The 17,965-nt window shown below is 61.1% G+C and overlaps 2 protein-coding genes across 3 annotated transcripts in view; one reads left to right on the top strand and one right to left on the bottom strand.

Annotated features, from left to right (window-relative positions):
* The window catches only part of L3MBTL2 (L3MBTL histone methyl-lysine binding protein 2), a 21,008-nt gene extending 11,237 nt beyond the window's left edge, over positions 1-9,771 (top strand). The window contains exons 9-17 of the mRNA XM_046012876.1: positions 3,061-3,292; positions 3,686-3,762; positions 3,938-4,042; positions 4,648-4,795; positions 5,138-5,220; positions 5,542-5,776; positions 6,264-6,329; positions 7,234-7,350; positions 7,697-9,771. Of these exons, the coding sequence (XP_045868832.1) occupies positions 3,061-3,292; positions 3,686-3,762; positions 3,938-4,042; positions 4,648-4,795; positions 5,138-5,220; positions 5,542-5,776; positions 6,264-6,329; positions 7,234-7,350; positions 7,697-7,809 (1,176 nt within the window). The 3' untranslated portion in view covers positions 7,810-9,771. The remainder of the gene's footprint in view (positions 1-3,060; positions 3,293-3,685; positions 3,763-3,937; positions 4,043-4,647; positions 4,796-5,137; positions 5,221-5,541; positions 5,777-6,263; positions 6,330-7,233; positions 7,351-7,696) is intronic.
* On the bottom strand, positions 7,341-17,965 carry CHADL (chondroadherin like). 2 transcript variants are annotated; one of them, XM_046012874.1, is made up of 6 exons: positions 17,886-17,965; positions 16,261-16,429; positions 13,953-15,656; positions 13,257-13,423; positions 12,360-12,557; positions 7,341-7,426 (listed from the first exon to the last, which is right to left on the bottom strand). In XM_046012874.1, exons 1-5 carry the CDS (start codon positions 17,891-17,893, stop codon positions 12,386-12,388), a joined length of 2,220 nt encoding a protein of 739 aa, XP_045868830.1. In that variant the 5' UTR covers positions 17,894-17,965; the 3' UTR covers positions 7,341-7,426; positions 12,360-12,385. The 2 variants fall into 2 exon arrangements, with proteins under 2 accessions (XP_045868830.1, XP_045868831.1); XM_046012875.1 differs by lacking the exon at positions 7,341-7,426 and adding an exon at positions 10,872-12,251.

Genomic DNA, 17,965 nt, shown 5'->3' with positions numbered 1-17,965 from the left:
CCCAATATGGGGCTGGATCCCATGAGCCTGGGATCATGACCTGAGCCAAAGGCAGACGCTTAACAACTGAGCCACCCAGGTGCCCCCTCTTGGCTTTTAAATTAAGTTTTACAAAACTTATCTCCTTGAAGAATCAATTTTCCCTTTGAAAAATTCAAAGGGAATACAAGGATACATAGTGAAGACTTCGTTTCTTCCTCCTCTAATACCCAGACCTGCTGTGGTGGGGCTTGCTCCCCTGGGGGCCTGGACTGTCTGAGGTCTCCTGACCTGGATGCGCACAGCTCTGGTTCCCACGTTGCCTGCAGAAGCGACAGGGAGCAGGCGTTGCAGAGCAGGGGCCTCCATGGCGCGGGCTTGAGCTGGCCCTGTGTCCTGAAGAGGAGCAGCTATTAAGGAAGGCTTCCTGGAGGAAGTGGCATTTGAGTTTTCCCTTGATGGGTAGGGTGCGGGTGGTCTGGAAGCCACGAGTGGAAAGTAAGTGGAAGAGAAGCTGGGCCCATCTCATCCAAGGCACGGGACACCTGGTGAAGATGTTGCCACCGTGAGTCCTAGTCTTAGCTGGTGGAGAGTGGTTTTATGTCAAGAAATGGTTCCAGCACCTCAAGGAAGCGTTCCCTGGTTTTCCGTAAAGTACAGATGATTTTTGCTCCATTCGAACTTGCTGGGTACTGTCCATTTGTTCTTTATTTCTCTGTTTTGCTAATTTATCTTTTCATACTCTATTTTTTATAAGATTTTATTTATTTGAGAGAGGTAGTGATGGTGAGCACGAGCACGGGGGAGAGGAGGAAGCAGGCTCCCCGCTGAGCAGGAAGCCCAGCGTGGGGTCTGATCCCAGAATGCTGGGATCGTGACCTGAGCCAAAAGCAGATGCTAAACTGACTGTGCCACGCAGGAGGCCCCATGCTCTCTTTCCAACAAAACTATAATGTACAACTAAACTATAATTTCCAGCAAAACTGTAACTACTCATAATGCCTTGCCCAGTGGACAGATTGAGCAGGTGGAACCGAGCACTCACTCTTCTCCAGCTGGCGCTTGTCCGAAGATGAGGCAGGTGACTGTGGGTGGCGTGGCCACCAGTGTTCCCAAGCTGGCCTCTCCTCCACTTTAAATAAAATGAGCTTGATTCTGGGGCACTTGGGGGGCTCAGTCAGTTAAGCATCTGGCTCTTGAGCTCAGCTCAGGTCTTGATCTCAGGGTCGTGAGCTCAAGCCCCACATTGGGCTCCATGCTATGCATGGAGCCTACTTAAGAAGAAGAAAAAAAGGGGGGGGTGTCCTAGTGGCTCAAGCCGGTTAAGCAGCTGCCTTCAGCTCAGGTCATGATCCCAGGGTCTTGGGATCAAGCCCCACGTCAGACTCCCTGTTTAGCGGAGAGCCTGCTTCGCCCTCTCCCTCTCCCTCTGCCTGCCGCTCTCCCTACTTGTGCTCTCTCTCTCTCTCTGTCAAAGAAATAAAATATTAAAAAAGAAAAAAGAAGAGCTTGATTCTGGTTCCATGTGAGCCAGTCAGCAAGCACACAGTGACTCACTGTCACTTACCAGTCCTGCAGTGGATACAAAAGCAGGGCCTCTGAGGATGGGGGGGAGGGGAGAGGGAAAAAGGTGGGAGGGTTGTAAGGGAAGCTCTAGTCCAAACCCAGTCTAGTTCCTTTGATGCCTACAAGGCAGTAAGTGCTGAGTAAAATGTTTAGCACACCCAGTGTAAACGTTTAGTACACCCAGTGTAAACGTTTAGTACCACCAAGGTCGGGTGTGTACTGTGTGTTTGTCAAGTGAGAAAAGTTGATTGAGCACTAACTGTTTGCCTGGTTCTGTGCTTGGAGCTGGGCCGGTAGAAGAGGGTCCTCCCAAACCTGGCCTCCATGCCTGCAGAGCTCAGCTTCCGGGTGCGACTGAACAAAGAAGCCACGAAAGTGGTGTTGGGCTGTGGGCTGCCCTGGGTGGGTGGCAAGGAAAGGAACATGTTGGGGAAGGCTAGGAGGGGAAGGTGGCCCAGAGGAACCCCAGCCCAGGCCTCACCCTGTGTCTCTCTCTGGAATAGGCCAATCAGGCAGTTGGTTTGGGCTTGTATTCCCGGCCTTGAGCTGATGTCTAACGGGTCTGTAGTTTAGGACTCTTAGCTTTGCCCGTTGGCCAATTTGTGACCTCGGAGATGCTCCCCCTTCTGGTGGGCTTTGACAGCACAGCTTAGACACCTGGGAGGCTCAGTGAGTGGTTTAAGTGTCTACTTGGCTCAGGTCATGGTCCCAGGGTCCTGGGATCAAGTCCTCCATCAGGCTCCTTGCTGGGCAGGGAGCCTGCTGCTCCCCCTGCTGGTGCGCACGTTCTCTCTGACAAATAAAGAAATCTTTTTTTAAAAAGTTAAAAAAAAAAAAAAAAAAAGCACAGCTTAGTCCTCACCTTGCCTAGGCTGGGGCTGCTTTTCCCGGGGCTGGGAAAGCCCTGCAGAGCTCACTGTTCCCATTTTCCTACCCCAGGCAGGAAAGCACTGAGGTCACAGTGACCTGAAAGACTGTCTACCCTCCTACCCCCTCATCCGTGGCCTGTCATCAGGGCTCTCCAGAACAGCTTGTGGGCATCTTGGTCCCTGTCCCTTGCTGGGGCAGAGTGCAGTAGCCATTCAGAGCTGCAGCCCAACGGGTTCACAGCTGTAATGAGACGTACGGAGTCCCCAGGGGCCTCTGCTCTCTGGACACGAGTGCGGAGCGTGCCCAAGGCTGGGCACGCCCCGTCTGACAGTCCAGCTCTGGCACCGATGAAGCTAGGTGGTGTGGGCAAGTCACCTGAGCCCTCTGAGGCACCTGTTTCCTTGGTCTGAAGTGGGTTTTATACCTCCCATCTTCCTGACTGACTGGCATTTTGGTGCCCACCTTGGAAGCCTTGTGCTGTCCCTCCGTATCATCCTGGGGAATCGGGGGCCAGGGTCGAACCTGATAGGACCGGAGGGCTCACCTGCCAGCTTCCTGGCTTAGGGATGGGTGAGTAAGGGCTGGCACAGGGAGGTGGCGGGGGGAGCCCCAGGACCCCAGCGGGCTTGTGCTCTGATGTTGCAGATGGTGGAGAGCATGAAGTACCCCTTCCGGCAAGGCATGCGGCTGGAGGTGGTGGACAAGTCCCAGGTGTCCCGGACCCGCATGGCCGTGGTGGACACAGTAATCGGGGGTCGCCTTCGGCTCCTCTATGAAGACGGCGACAGTGATGACGACTTCTGGTGCCACATGTGGAGCCCCCTGATCCACCCAGTGGGCTGGTCACGGCGAGTCGGCCACGGCATCAAGCTGTCAGGTCCGCTGTCGGGGCTGGGGCGGGAGCACCTCTGCACCCCGCAGCCCCCGTGTGGTTGGGGGTGGCCGCCTCCAGCATGTGCGTGGTGGTACCGAGGTCCAGAGGGTGCGTGAGTTGACCAAGGTCACTCCGTTTGTGAGGGTTTCAAATCACTTCGAACCTGGAGCCTACATGGCGTGGGAAGCATCTGGATCTTAAGGGTTCAGTAGCCCCTACAGAGAGCCCCTGACAGGTTCTGTCTTCTGGTCTAGGTGGGAGGGCGCGGGAGTGCCCAGACACAGATTAGAGCCCATGCAGGGCACCCCCCGCATTTCTGGGGAGGGGAGGGAGGTGGCCCTATGAGCAGTGTGCAATTCCCTTCTCCCCTTTGCTCCCCCACCATCTCCCCAAAAGAGAGGCGCAGTGACATGGCCCACCATCCCACCTTCCGGAAGATCTACTGTGACGCTGTTCCTTACCTGTTCAAGAAGGTGAGGCACAGCCCTCGGGCACTTCTCATCTGGGTCATAGGCACCCTCCAGGCCTCACGCCCCGCCGGGGTGTTCCTTTCCCCCGTTTCCTTCCCAGGCTTATGGCAGATGAGGCCAGCTCCCCCCACCCTCTGCCTGGGCCGCCCAGATTCTCCAGCTGCCCCATTCCTTTAAGGTTCGAGCTGTCTACACGGAAGGTGGTTGGTTTGAGGAGGGGATGAAACTGGAAGCCATTGACCCCCTGAATCTGGGCAACATCTGCGTGGCAACCATCTGCAAGGTGAGCCCGGGCCCGGCCCCGCAGCCTCTAGCGTGGCTTTTGGGAGCCAGCGAGGCGGCGCAGAGCCCTGCACTCGGCGTCCAGCCCCCGCTTCCCCGCTCTGGCTGCTCGGGGAGCGCTGCGCTTACGTGAGTAGGGGTCTTACCTGCTCCTTGCTCAGGATCGGCTTCCCTGTCACCTCCCTGGGGGGCCTTCCCACCGCCACACGCCCTCTTCAAGTGGCAGCCCCGCCAGGAGCCTTCGCTGCACGCCGCCTCCCTTGCTGCTGCGGCCCAAGCAGCAAATGACTATGCCTGAGCCCCCGGGGACATGCTGGTTTGCGCGTCTAGCCGGTCTTCAGGCTGGGCCCGTGTGCTCACCACTGAACACACTGGAAAAAAAAACAGCTGTAGTCCCTGTGGGAACAGCATTTGCTGTTTCGTGAGGAAGGTAGAGAACCCCACAAGTATGGGTTCTGGCGGAAGCAGAAGCACAGGGAAGGCTGAGTTAACCACCTAACTCTGGTTGGCTCCATCCGCCTCGTGTCCCCACCATAGCCTCCTTACCCTGGGATGGGGGGTGCTGTTCGCGATACCATGGTGTCTGCCTGCCCCTCCCCTCACTAGGTTCTCCTAGACGGCTACCTGATGATCTGCGTGGATGGGGGGCCCTCCACAGATGGCTCAGACTGGTTCTGTTACCATGCCTCCTCCCACGCCATCTTCCCAGCCACCTTCTGCCAAAAGAATGACATTGAGCTCACACCTCCAAAAGGTAAGACTGTCCTCACAGTTGGAAAGGGCAGAGTGTGCCCACGGGCCCAGATCCCTGTCCAAGCCCACACCACCAGCCGTTAAACTGGGCTGATTGGCTCCATGGCTGATGGGTATCTGGGTGAGCAGGGCTCCCACTTGTTCCTTTGGGCAGTGAACAACCTGTACTACAGGACCATGGTCTTATATAGCAGGTACCAGCCTGGGGAGGAGGGAAGAAGGCTGCTGGGGAGACTCTAGACTGGGTCCTGACGCAGCTATCCCGTTTGGCTTGTGCTCCTCTCCTGGACTCCCTCCCGCCTCCCCTGCTTTCCCTCCACATCTACGTTTTCTGCCCCACCAGGCTACGAGGCACATACTTTCAGCTGGGATAGCTACTTGGAGAAGACCAAGTCGAAAGCAGCTCCATCGAGACTCTTTAACATGGTGAGGAGAGCCGGGAAGCACGGGGCCTGGGCAGCCCTGCCTGCCCTGCCCATGGTCAGCGGTGCTAACTCCAGCCCCCTTCTTCCTTAAGTCTGGACTGCGGAGATCAGCCACTTTAGGGGAGAAATCCCAAACTCTGCCATAGGTATTCTGCCAGTCCAGCCTGCTCCCTTCCCCAGAGGGGCTGGTGCTGGGGAGCAGTGGGATCACTGGCAAGGGACTCTTCCCCACAGGCACTCTGGGCCCGCTCCTCCCTGGTTCAGCCCCACTGGGGCAGGGAGCTGGCTGCCGTGGTCACCGCGTCTTCCCCTCTATCCCCAGGACTGCCCCAACCATGGCTTCAAGGTGGGCATGAAGCTGGAGGCCGTGGACCTGATGGAACCCCGGCTCATCTGCGTGGCCACGGTGAAGCGGGTGGTGCACAGGCTCCTCAGCATCCACTTCGACGGCTGGGACAGCGAGTATGACCAGTGGGTGGACTGCGAGTCCCCGGACATCTACCCCGTCGGCTGGTGTGAGCTCACCGGCTACCAGCTCCAGCCCCCTGTGGCCGCAGGTCTGGGCTCTTGCGGCCCCGGGGGACTCTTGACTGTCCTTCTCTTTTTCCCTCCTGCCAACCACTCCCCCTGTGCCATGCCTGCCTCATTCTTTGGCACGAGACCGAGAAGTCTCCTGGACCACTTCTAATGAGAGATTGGCCCGTGGGTCCCCACCTCCCGCTCCTGACTTGTCTGTCTCCCTCTCCCTCTGGCCTGCAGAGCGCCTTCCTTGATCTTGCCCACTCTGTCTTACGCTCGTGCCCTTATGCACCCAGGTGAACCACCCAGGCCCCGCGGAGCAGCCCGGGTGACGAGGGTGGCAGAAAGGGACAGCTGCTCTCCAGTCCCTCCCCCATTCTCATCGCCCAACTTTGGCTTTCCTTCTTGGGGTGTCTCGTGTGTAAGGGAGGCTAGTGAGGTGTGGGCAAGGGGTCTCGGGGTGTGTCTACACCATGCCCTCTTCAAACTCTCCGCTTTCCTCTTCCCCTCGTCTTTCAACCACAGAGCCGACCACACCTCTGAAGGCCAAAGAGGCCACAAAGAAGAAAAAGAAACAGTTTGGGAAGAAAAGTAAGTGATTCTCCCAAGCGGCCGGGCTGGTGTGGGACTTGGGATCAGCGGGACCTTTGTCTCTGGGAGCGGGGGGTGGTCACCACAGCGGTAGCGCTCCTCGTCGTCCCTCCGTCTCCTCTCCTTTGCCCTTCGGCTCCAACAGGCCTGTCAGCCTGTGTCTTACGGGGCCCAAGCACAAGTAGGGAGCCTTCAGCCTCTGGGCACGGTCAGGGTCCCCGGGAAGAAAGGCAGGAGGTGGTATTTATAAGAGAGAAAAGGGGGCGGGATCCCCATCCCTGCTGCCCTGCGGTCAGAAGTCAGCAGGGTCCCGTCCGCCCCACAGGCGGGCACAACTGCTCTTTGGAAGTCAGATGGCCGGGAGGCCGGCCGTTTCTCCTCAAGCCTGTCGTTCTTCTCTTGGGGCCCTTGGGTGGGAGCTTCGGTGTCATTTCCTTAGGCCCACTCAGCTCTGGAGCCCTGTGCAGGCTCAGCTTGGGACGGCAGGTGGGGTGGGTAGGGAGGGGGGAGGTAAAGCCACCCTTCCCAGCTGCTGGTCTGTGGCAGTGGATGCTGTCCACGAGGGGGCACCACAGACAGGAGAGGTTTCTGGAAACAGGACAAGGAGGAAGGCATGAGGTCCCTGGGTAAGATCAGGGTGACATGAGGGTATGGAGCTGGTCACGTCCGCAGTGGTGGGGCTGGGAGAGTCACCGCGCAGGGGAAGAAGGGAAGGAAGCTCAGCAGACACCCCCGGGGCGGGGGGGCGTGGCTGGGACTAACCCCCTCGTGGACAGACGCTCTCTGAGGCTCGGGCACCTGCCCCTTTGCCCCATCTCCTCTGCTCCCCACTGGATGACCCCAGCCTTCGAGCCCCCGCCATGGATACAGCCCATGCTGAGTGTCATTCTGTCTTTATTCAAAGGGAAAAGAATACCACCGACCAAGACCCGGCCCCTCAGACAGGGGTCCAAGAAGCCCCTGCTGGAGGGCGACCTGCAGGCCGCAGAGAAGATCACAGCAGATCCTGCTCCCGAAGACAGTAAGAGCCTCCCGGGCGGGGTCGAGCCAGGGCCGGCCTGCTCGGGCGCTCAGAGGCGGCCCCTCTCCTTCCCCACCTGGGCACAGAAGAGGAGAGTCTAGTGTGAAGGGGCTTCTCCGGGCACCAAGCAGTCCTTCGTGGACCCCTGGGCCTGGAGAGCTTCCCGAACGCCCACCCCCGCCTCTGAACGCAACCGCACATCTCCAGCCGGGCCCTCTCCGCCGGCTGCCCCACGGGGGGAAGGTGCCATTCCCACCTCCCCGCTACGTCCCGAGGGCCCCTGCCTTTCCCGGGAGCTTCACGCCGCTCACCTGTTCTCCCACCCCCCCCCGCCCCTCCTCTTCAGTCATCGCCGTGCGCGTGAAGGAGGAGCACCTAGACACGGCTGCGCCCGACAAAGCCCTAAGTCCAGCGCTGCCCGTTCCCATCGAGAGCATCAAACAGGAGACAGACGACTGAGCCTTCCCACCACCAGCCTGGGCTCCTCGGGGGCCGCCGCCCTTCCCCTGCTGCTTTAGTCTGGAGACAGAGCATTTCTGCCTGAGTTCTGCCAGGAGCTCCAACGGCCGGCCCTGAAGGACTCACGCCCTCTGCCCTGCAGTAACCTCGCTGCGTACCCACATATCCCTCAGCTGTCAGGGGGCAGAGGGCAGCCCCCAGTCACACTGGAAGACGAGTCCGTGAAGCATATACGCGTGTGTCCTACAAGTCCCGTAATGCAGGCCTGGAGCCACGCTCTGGAGGGGAGGCCGTCGCAGGCGGGTGGCAAGCGGTGTGGGTGCCTGAGAGCAGCCTCTCCCCTCTGGGCTTGGCGCTCTGCTCCGGCCAGCACCCGGGGGAGGCCAGGGAACCCGGTGCAGGCAGCTAAGCAGCAATGACCAGGAGGCAGGCTCTGGTGACTTGTGAGGTGGCCTTAACCTGTTTTCTCTGTTGGCAAGAGTGCTGCCCCCGATCTCCTAAACGGAACAGTGGCCTAGGGGTGGGATGTTGTGCCACGTGGGGAGGCCCGGTGGCAGAGGGGGCAGCCGGCCTGGAAGGCAAGCCCGCCGTGCTATGAGGAGGCGCCAGCTGGAAGGGAGACCACCGCCGGCTTTGCGCTTAACCTGGCTTGGCTTTCACGGCCCCTTCTCCCTACCTGGGGCCAGATGTAGCGCTGCCTGTCACAGGGCTGGCTCAGGTGGCCCTAAGGGAGCCCTGGAGGGAGGGAGAAGAGGATGGCAGCACATGCTTCCTGGCCCTCTCTCCCTTCCTGTCCATCCTTCTTTCTGAAATTATGTTCTAGAAGCTCCCCCAGTGTCTGCCCACATTTCAGTTGCTTTTATTTTTCCCAGTTAGTCTCCTTGGAAACTGTCTCCTTCCATCTCTTCAGTGACTCTTCCTGGAACGGAAGTTGGAGGCAGGCTGACCTTCAGTCCTTGTCTTTGAGTAGAGACGTGCTGCCGGGTGGGTCCCCGTGTCGTCCTCAGGGTGCGGCTACGTCCTCTGGGCTGGTCCGTCAGGCTGCCGCTGCCCGTGCTTGCTGGGGGCGGCGCTGGTCATGGGTTTGCTCAGGACCCAGGCTCTCTGGTGTCACCCAGAGATGGGGTGAGCAGCCCAAGGGAGCTGATCTCCAGTCATTTCTTCCAGAGAGAACTTGAGCCTCACTCCTTTGCTAAAGGCACCAGAAAGCTCCACGTGATATAGAAACCAGGCCCAGAAAGTGGCCGGTTGGTGCAGCCTGAATTCCCCCCAAAAGTGACTAGATCTGGAACACAGTGAAGATCAAGAACAGGGGCCCAGCTTTCTCCTGCTGTCACTCACACGCACCCCAGACCCGCGGTGGTGACGGGTCAGTAGCCTCCCTCCCCAGGGGAGAAAGATGTCTTGGGCCTGCATTTGGGCCCGCAGGGAACCGGTGGAGCTCTCGCAGGCTCCTGCCCCCGGGGGAAGCTAGTGCCTCCTCCCGATCCACTTGGAGTTGGCGGGTCCAGTTCCCGACGAGCTTCTGGGAAAACTGGACTTGTACGCCACGTGACCTTCAGTTCCTTCTTCCTGAATGAAGTGATGCCTGCCTGTACCTGAGAGCTGAGTGTATCCTCCTCTGTCCCCTCATGGGATCGATTATGAAGGGTGGGTTCACCCACAAGCACAAGGAATAAACATCCTCATTTGAGCACCCCATCTCCGTAGCAACCACGCGCCCGGTTACCCTTCTTTACATTTCTGCTCTTCCGCTGGAGGAGGATCCTGAGCTCCCCCGAGGCGGAGCCCGAGCCTTGTCTGCCGCAGCGGCCTGGTACGAAGCCCGGATGAGTGTGTGACCTGAGAACACGGAGCCTGTGTTGCTGCAGCCGGAAGATCTACTTGATTGATCACAGAAGCGTGGGCTTCTGGGAGGTTTTCGCTCCAGGCACAGGACCAGCTTTGTACCTCACTTACCCTTGGAGAGAACCGGAGACCTTGGAGTCCAGTAGCGGGGGGGGGGATGGGGGAGAGATGGGGGGGGTTGGCTGTGAGACCGCCTAACGAAACGTTTCCGCTGCTCCATGACCTGCAGTGGCTCCGGCGCAGACGCGCACACCTTTCCTTCACTGCTCCCCAGTCTACACGCTGCTCTGCCCGAGGGGTGGGACAGGCGAGGGAACTGCCGTTGGGAACGGCCTCATACACCAGGTACAAGGGTAAACTCGTACACGTTTGATTTTCACAAGAACCCTGATGTACGTGTTGACTTCACTTTATGGGGGAGAAAAAGGCTTATCAGAGTTTAGTAACTTGTTCGCTTAAATTCACAACTGTTAGATGACAGCACTGGGATTAAACCCAGGGTGGTCTGCCATGTCTCCACCAGTAAGTCCTCGTCCACACTCGGTGTCCTTGCTGAAGCATCTTCCGCTTGCCAGACAGCACGCCAGAGGTTAGGTCTCGAAAGCATGATCCGTGCGTGGACCAGCCATGGCTGTGAGCAAGGTGAGCACGGCCTGGAGCAGGGCTCGGAGCCGTGCATGATCCTCGAGGTCAGGGTCCTTGTCTTTTTTTCTGGGTTGTTTTTTTTTTTTTTTTTTTTTTGAAGTAGGTTCCATGCCCAATGTGGAGTCTAGATCAAGGGTCTCGTCAGGCTATACTGACTGAGTCAGCCAGGCACCCCAGAGTCCCTATCTCCGTTCCTTTGCATTCCTGGGAGGACTGCCGCTTTCCACAAAAATGAAATGGCTGGGGCGCCTGGGTGGTTCCACTGGGTAAGCGGCGGCTTTCAGCTCAGGTCATGATCTTGGGGTTCTGGGATGGAGCCCCACATTGGGCTTCCTGCTCAGCAGGGAGTCTGGCCTTCCCCCTTGCTCATTCTCTCTTCCATAAAAATCTTTTTTTTAAAGAATGAAAAACTGGGCGCCTGGGTGGCCCAGTGGGTTAAGCCTCTGCCTTCAGCTCAGGTCATGATCTCAGGGTCACGGGATCGAGCTGGCATTGGGCTCTCTGCTCAGCAGGGAGCCTGCTTCCCCCCTCTCTGCCTGCCTCTCTGCGACTTGTGATCTCTGTCAAAAATCTTTTAAAAAGAGAGAGAGAGGGAAAGGAAAACCTATAGTTCCAGGGCTAGCATTTGGTGGATGACTTCCCTGTCCTAACGGGTGGCTGGATGGAATGGCCGCAGGTGTACCAATTCCTGCTGCAGCCGCCATATGCGGGAGTCAGGGCGGGGTCTGCCCTTGTAAGGAAAACCAAGCTCGGCATCCAGAGGAGCTCCCAGGGCTGCCGCTGTTAATCAGCACCTCGCCTGGTAGGAAGTCGGCACCACAAAAGTATCCGCAAAGATTAATGCTGCTTCCAGGTCTTGTCCTCTAAGGCACAACTGCTCACCTTCGGCTTGGGGTCTTTCTAGAGGTTCCTTCCTCCCAGCCTACCTGACTAGGAACATTTATGAGCTGTGTGCCCCTCCCGCAAAGAAGATACACCTGAGAATGAGACCTTACTTGGAAATAGGGTCTTCACGGAGGTAATGGTGTTAGAACAAGGTCATGGGGTTGGGCCCTAATCCAATAGGACTCCTGTCCTTCCAGAAAGGGGGAACTTGGACTCCAATCTCGCAGGAAGATGTGAAGGGACAGGGAGATGCCATGTGAAGTCAGGCAGAGACTGCAGCTGTGTGGCCACAAGCCAAGGACCATCTGGGACCACCAGAAGCTGGAAGGGGCTCAGAGGGATCTGCCCTACAGCTCTCAGAGGGAGCACAGCCCCGTGGACATGTAGACTGCTGAGAACAGTGAGCCAAAAGTGTCTGTTGCCCTAAGCCACCGAGTTTGGGGTACTTTGTCACAGCGGCCCCTGGGGGCTACTACACCACCTCCGGTCCCCAGGCACCCAGGTCCTGGGGATGCCGCTCCATAGGCAGGCCAGGCTGAGCCCTCTCCCTGTCTTACCAGGACCCACTCTTCTGTTCTCAGTTTCCCTGTCAGGACTGGCCTCTCCCCTAGACACCCTCCCAGTGCCCTCACCACACAGCAGGGGGCCCCACAGGCCGGGGTCCCCGTATCCTCACCCTCCAGTGTGTGCTGCACAATTTTGCTACAAACGAGGGCTCAAGTGAACATAAACGTCAGGCGGGTGATGCAACAACACAGAGCAGGGGCCAGCGGGAGGCGGTGGCCACAGCGACGGCACCCCTGCTCCTCCTGTCCCAGGGCTGAGCCAGGCCCCCCAGAGGCCAGGACGGGCTGGAATCAACAATGAGCCGCAAATCTGGCAATGGTGGCATTGCTTCTAGAATGCTGGCTCCGGGTATTCTGTGGCTCCTCAGAAAGGCCACTGTCCCTCAGGATGGGACAGTGTAGTCATTTCCTCACAGACCCACCGGGGCCCAGCCAGAGGCAGAAGAGGTGAGCGGGGACGATATCATGGAATGGAAGCGACAGAGTCGTTGTCCAGATCTGGAACCACAGGAGTTAGGACCGAGAGAAGTCAGACCCTTGCTACCCTGGGCTCTTCGGAAACCCACCCACCCACCAAGGCCTCCCCCAACCTGCCCCCAGGCCAACCTTGTCCGCTCTCCGCCGTCATCCCTTCATGGGGTTCTCCTGGCACTGGTCCTGGGGGCGGGCATCCGCTTGGCCTTCCTGGCAGCCCAGCCCGGGCAGGTGTCAAAGACAGCAGTTGCAGCCTTCACCCTCTGGCCGCGGGCACTGGGCGGGGCAGCGCACGTGGCTCCCACGCGTAGGTTCAGCCCCAGGAGCCACCTGAGGGCAGGAGAGAGCTCAGGGAACCCGCTGTGCCGCGTCTTCCTGGGGAGGGGGCAGCGAGGGGGTCCTCGGGAACTGGGGGGCAGCGGAGCCTGGGGGGTGAGGGCAGACTCTGGAGGGAATTCCTGGCTCAGACCCTCACCAATTCGGGGACTCCGAGGGCGTCCCTTCAATCCTCAGATCCCTTGTCTGTAAAAAGGGGACAGCAGTCATAATAAATAGTTCCAGAGCGCTGAGGGTGCTCCGGACACTGTTCAGATCCATCACTGTATGTGAGCTCACAGGGTCATCCTCACGAAGAACCCCCACGAGGTGGACACAGGTCTTTCCATCCCCTTTACAGATGAGGGAATGGCACAGAGAAGTCATGGGGCCCAGAGTCAGTCTCCAGCTCTGCTGGACTCCAGGGTTCCTGTTGCTTTTCTTACGAAATTAAAGAAGTGCCCACGGATATTTATTAGGTCCCGCCCCGCTGGGCTGGGAGGACGAGTGAGGGAATCCAGGCCCAGAGAAGTCCACCCCGAGCCCCATGCTCTTCTGGCTCCCTCAGGCCCGGCAGCTGGCTCTGGCAGGACCCTCCCCGCAGAAGATGCTCGGCGGCACGGCCAGGGTGCCCTGGGGAGAGGGTGGGGCCTGCCTGAGAGCCACTGGTGGGTCCCCAGCTCCCCGGGGGCGGGGGGTAGTGGAGGTGCCCACCTGTGCAGCGGGAGCAGCTGGCAGTCGCAGTGGAAGGGGTTGCCGCTGAGGTCGATGAGCTCCAGCTGGCTGAGGTGGGGCAGGGCGGGCGCGGCCTGCAGCCGGTTCCTCTGCAGGTGCAGGCTCCTCAGCCGCGGCCCCAGACCCAGAAAGGCCCTGGGGGGGATCTGCGAGGAGATGCCGAGCCTTGGTGTGAGCTCCTGCCAGGCCCGTCTCACCCCAAGGCCTGGGAGGTTGACCCATGCTCGCCCAGCAGGAGGGAAGCCGAGAGCCCGAGGTGGCCCAGGGAGAAAGGGCAGTGCAGGGATGGAAACCCTGGCTGGTCTGATCCCAAAGCGCCTGCCCTTGGCGCGTCACCAAACGTTCGTGGTTCGTTCTATACCCGAACACACCCTCATAATGGCGGATCCCCTTGGGGGCTTCAGCTCTGCCCTCAAAGCGCTCCAGAACCCCACGGACCCCCTTCCTCCTCGTTCTGGCAGTGCCCTCCCTGGTCGGCCTCCCAGTGTGGCCCTGGAATCCAGTCGGTCTGTCACCACACCAGAGCGCCCTGGGGGCGGGCACAGCCTCCGGCTCATCCCAGGGGTACCGGGGCCAGCCTCAGACCTGACTGCGGGGGGCAGCAGTGTTTGCTGAGGGACTGCATGCGGCCCGGGGCCTCAGGCTGCCTCCCCGCCCCTCCACTCCCCAGCCCACCTGCTCCAGGCCGCTGCCGTTCAGGAACAGGTGCTGCAGTGAGCCGCCCACCGGCCGGAAGGCCCCATCTGCCAGGCCTCGGAGCGGGTTCCCCGAGAGCTGCAGCTCCAGGAGGGCGGGCAGCTCCTCCAAGGCCCCGGTGGGCACCGCTTGCAGCTGGTTCCTGTCCAGGTGCAGCTTCTCCAGCTCCGGAGCTGGGCCGATCGCCCCAGGGGACACTTGGGTGATGCGGTTGCCGCTCAGGTAGAGCCAGCGCAAGGCGGGCAGGCCCGTCAGGTCCCCGGGTTCCAGGCGGTCCACGACGTTGCTCTGCAGGTGCAGGGAAAAGAGGCCGGGCAGGGCGCGCAGGGCGGCCCCGGGCACTTGCCCGAAGCGGTTCCGCTCCAGGTACAGGTAGCCAAGGCGCGGGGCCCCCTCGAGGGCGGCAGCGCTGAGGCCGGAGAGCTGGTTGTCCGACAGGTAGAGGTAGATCAGGCTGCCCAGCCCCGCCAGGGCGCCGGCCGCCAGCTCGCTGAGGCCGCAGTGCTGCAGGTGCAGCGACACGAGCCGGCCCAGGCCCGGGAAGGCCGCGGGCGGCACCGACGAGAAGTGGTTCCGCCTCAGGTCCAGGAGCTGCGTGTCGCTGGGGAAGCCGCGGGGCACGGCCCGCAGGCCCCGGCTCTCGCAGCCGCTGTGCCGGGACTCGGCGGCGCACACGCAGGCCCGCGGGCAGGGCCGGGCGGCCCCGTCGGCCTCCTGGGGGGCGCCAGGGGGGCCGCGGAGCCGCGCCGCCGCCCGCCACTCGGCCTCCTCCTCCTCCTCCTCCGCCCTGTCCCCGGGGCAGCGCAGGTCCGCGGGCCTCAGGGCGTCCAGGGCCTCCCCTCCCAGGCGCCGCGGCCCCCGGCACGCGCCGTCCGAGCGCACCCGCGCCCGCGCCAGCCACTCGAGCAGCGGCCGGGCCTCACAGCCGCACCACAGAGGGTTGCCCTGCAGCCGCAGCCGGCGCAGCTGCCCGGGGCCCCGCAGCGGGGGCAGCGCGGCCAGCTGGTTCCCGCGGAGGTCCAGGCTGCGCAGGCGGGGGCAGCGGGCGAAGGCCCTGGCGTCCAGGGCCTGCAGGGCGCCGTGGTCCAGCATCAGCTCCCGCAGGCCGGGCAGCGCCAGCCCGTCCTCCTCGCCCACGTAGGTGAACGGGTTGTGGCCCAGCTCGAGGCGGGCCAGGGCGCGGGCCTGGGACAGGGCGGGCCCGGGCAGGGCCTGCAGCTCGTTGTGGTGCAGGCTGAGCCGGCGCAGGGCGGGCAGGCCGGCCAGGGCCTCGGGGGCCAGCACGCTGAGCGCGTTGTGGGCCAGCCGCAGCCAGCGCAGGCGCGTCAGCCCCTGGAAGGCCATGGCCGGCAGGTAGACCAGCGCGTTGTGGGCCAGGTTCAGCGTGGCCAGCGCCCCCAGCGCCCCGAACGCCCCGGGCCGCAGCTCCTCCAGCCGGTTGCCCTCGAGCTCCAGCCGCTGCAGCGAGCCCAGCCCATCCAGGGCCTCCTGCGGCAGCGCGCTGAGGCGGTTGGACGCCAGGTTGAGCAGGAGCAGGCGGCCCAGGCCGCGGAAGGCGCCCTCGGCCACCAGCTCCAGCCCGCCGCGGCGCAGGTCCAGGTGGGTCAGGTAGGGCAGGTCCCGGAAGGCCGCCGGGGGGATCACCTTCAGCATGCTGCCTTGGAGGTCCAGCCTCTGAGTCAGCTGCGCGGGGAGAGGCGGCGGTTGGGGGGTGCCGAGGGGCGCGAGCACGGCAGGCCTCGCCGAACCATCGCTGCCCATTTACTTTCTCTCTTCCCCTCCCGCTCTTGACTCCACAGGGCAGAGACCGGCTCTTAGTCCAGCTTATCCCCGTTCTCTCTGGGCTTGTAATTAATTCAGTATTCTCACAGGGTTTGTAATTGATTCAATATCTTTTTTAAAAAAAAAAGATTATTTGTCAGAGAGCGAGCACGAGGCGGGGGAGGGGTAGAGGGAGAAGCCGGCCCCCTGTTGAGCAGAGAGCCCCATGTGGGACTCAATCCCAGGACCCTCGGGTCATGACCTGAGCCGAAGGCAGAGGCTTAACTGACTGAGCCACCCAAGCACCCCAGTTTATCTTATAAGTCACCTACTTGTTCCAATCATGTAGAATTTTAAATAGGTTGTTTCCCTAGTGGTGATGGTTATTCCCATTTTACAGATGTAAAGACTGAGGCTGGAGAGGAAAAGTGACAAGCTAAGATCTCCCAGCCAGGCAGTGGCAGATCCACTGGTGCCAACCCAGGCTCTTCCTGTCGTCCTCCCTGTCCCCCCTCACCCTGCTAACCTCGGGGATGGCGTCTGGCACCTCAGTGAGGTTCTGGTGCCGACAGGCGACATGCCGTCTGGGATTGTCGCAAATGCACATCTGTGGGCAGCGTTGGGCAGCTGTGTGCCAGGCTGGGCCCGGTGGCAGCAGCAGAAGCAGCAGCAGCACCAGGGAGACGCTCCGGGGCCTGGGAGAGGGAGGAAGGGTCAGTCGTTCACAGGTGTGCCATGCTGTCCACTCACCAAGCCCAGCTCCTGTTTCCAGAGCCCCTTGGATGTCTTCCTCCTTTGGCCGCAGCGAAGGCGTCATTACCGTTGCTCCATGCAGCAAAGTTTCTATTGTTATAGCCTTGTTTGACACTAGGGGAAACTGAGGCTCAGATCGGTGACCTGGCGAGTCTCTTTGGCCACCCGCCCCTCGGCTCAGGGAGGCCTTGCTGAATGTAAGGGTGACCTGAGGGCTCAAAGGGTGTGCCCAGGCTGTGGTGAGGCTCCTGGACCTCCCAGTGGCAGAGAGAGAAGCAGCCAGTGCCCCAGGCGCGGTGGCAGGGAGCATAGTGGCACCCACTGTGAGAAGATGGCCTGCGCCCAGAGGGGGACCCAGGCCGGGCCCGAGTGTGTAAGGCAAGGCTCGGCGGGGCAGGTGTTGTGGGGGCCGAGAGGCTCGAGGGGACGTCCTGGCTGGTCTAGTCACACTGGCAGGTGAGCAGGAGGCTTGGGCCTCGGTTTATTCCCCTTTCGTCCATCCGATGCCACCCACCAGCCCGCACAGGGATGCGGGGAGCTGAGGGACGGGCTTGGGCTACGCTTTGGGTAGCTCCATCCCCTTCCCCATCCATCTTCCCCCAACTTACCCATCCATCAGCCACTGGGAGCCCTTCCCTTCCCTTCACAACCACAACCACGGCCTGTTGCCTCGGGATGAGGCTGCCACCGGGGCTCTCCTGGCTTCCCCACACCACCCACCACCACCCGCCGAAGGGAACGTTCCACAATACAGATGGGCTTCTGACACCGCCAGCTTAAAAAACCTTCCAGCATCCCCCACTGTCTTTGCTGGCAAGTCCTGACTCCTGATCCCACCTGGAATGTGCCCAGACTCTCCAGGGTCGCCCTTGGCTCCCACGACACAGCTTCCTCCTCGCCATCTGTGACAGCTAAGTCCCCCTGCTCCTCTGTTCTCAGCCCGCATAGTGTCCCCTGGGGCGCCCTCGCCCGTGCCTGCACTGGCCCCGACCCTCAGCCTCCCCTCTGCCTGTCACCGTCTGTGTTCAGTTTCCTTGAGGTCCCAGGCCCCTTGAAGGCCAGGGCTGCTGGCATCCTCCCGTGGCTCAGGGTGGGATGGGAAAGGGGGGCCCTGTGGGGACAGATCCCTCAGGGGCAAGTGTCTGGGTTCAGAGGCCCGCTGAGCTCTCAGACAAGCCCCGAAAGACACGCCCATGGCGGTTCGCTGCAGCAGCCCCCCTCCCATTCACCCCTTCCTCAGAAACCAATTCGGGGACACCCCTGGAGACTCTCTCCCCCAGCAGATCCCAGAGCTCCTGTTCCCCGACCCGTCAGAGGCCCAGAGAGGGCTAGGGGCTTGCCTGCAGCCCCTCAGTTTCTCTAGACACCCCCGATGCCCCCCAGGGCCCAAAGACTCACCCCTCCATGCCGCCTCGCCTTGCACCGCCAGTCCAGCCTGGATGCCGCGGGAGCCCCCCTGTCGGGCCCGCAGGCCTGGC

Source organism: Meles meles, chromosome 7 (genome assembly GCF_922984935.1).
Source record: "Meles meles chromosome 7, mMelMel3.1 paternal haplotype, whole genome shotgun sequence".
NCBI classification, from domain to species: domain Eukaryota; kingdom Metazoa; phylum Chordata; class Mammalia; order Carnivora; family Mustelidae; genus Meles; species Meles meles.
Note: the sequence above shows the minus strand (reverse complement) of the source record. Positions and strands in the feature narration are given on the sequence as shown.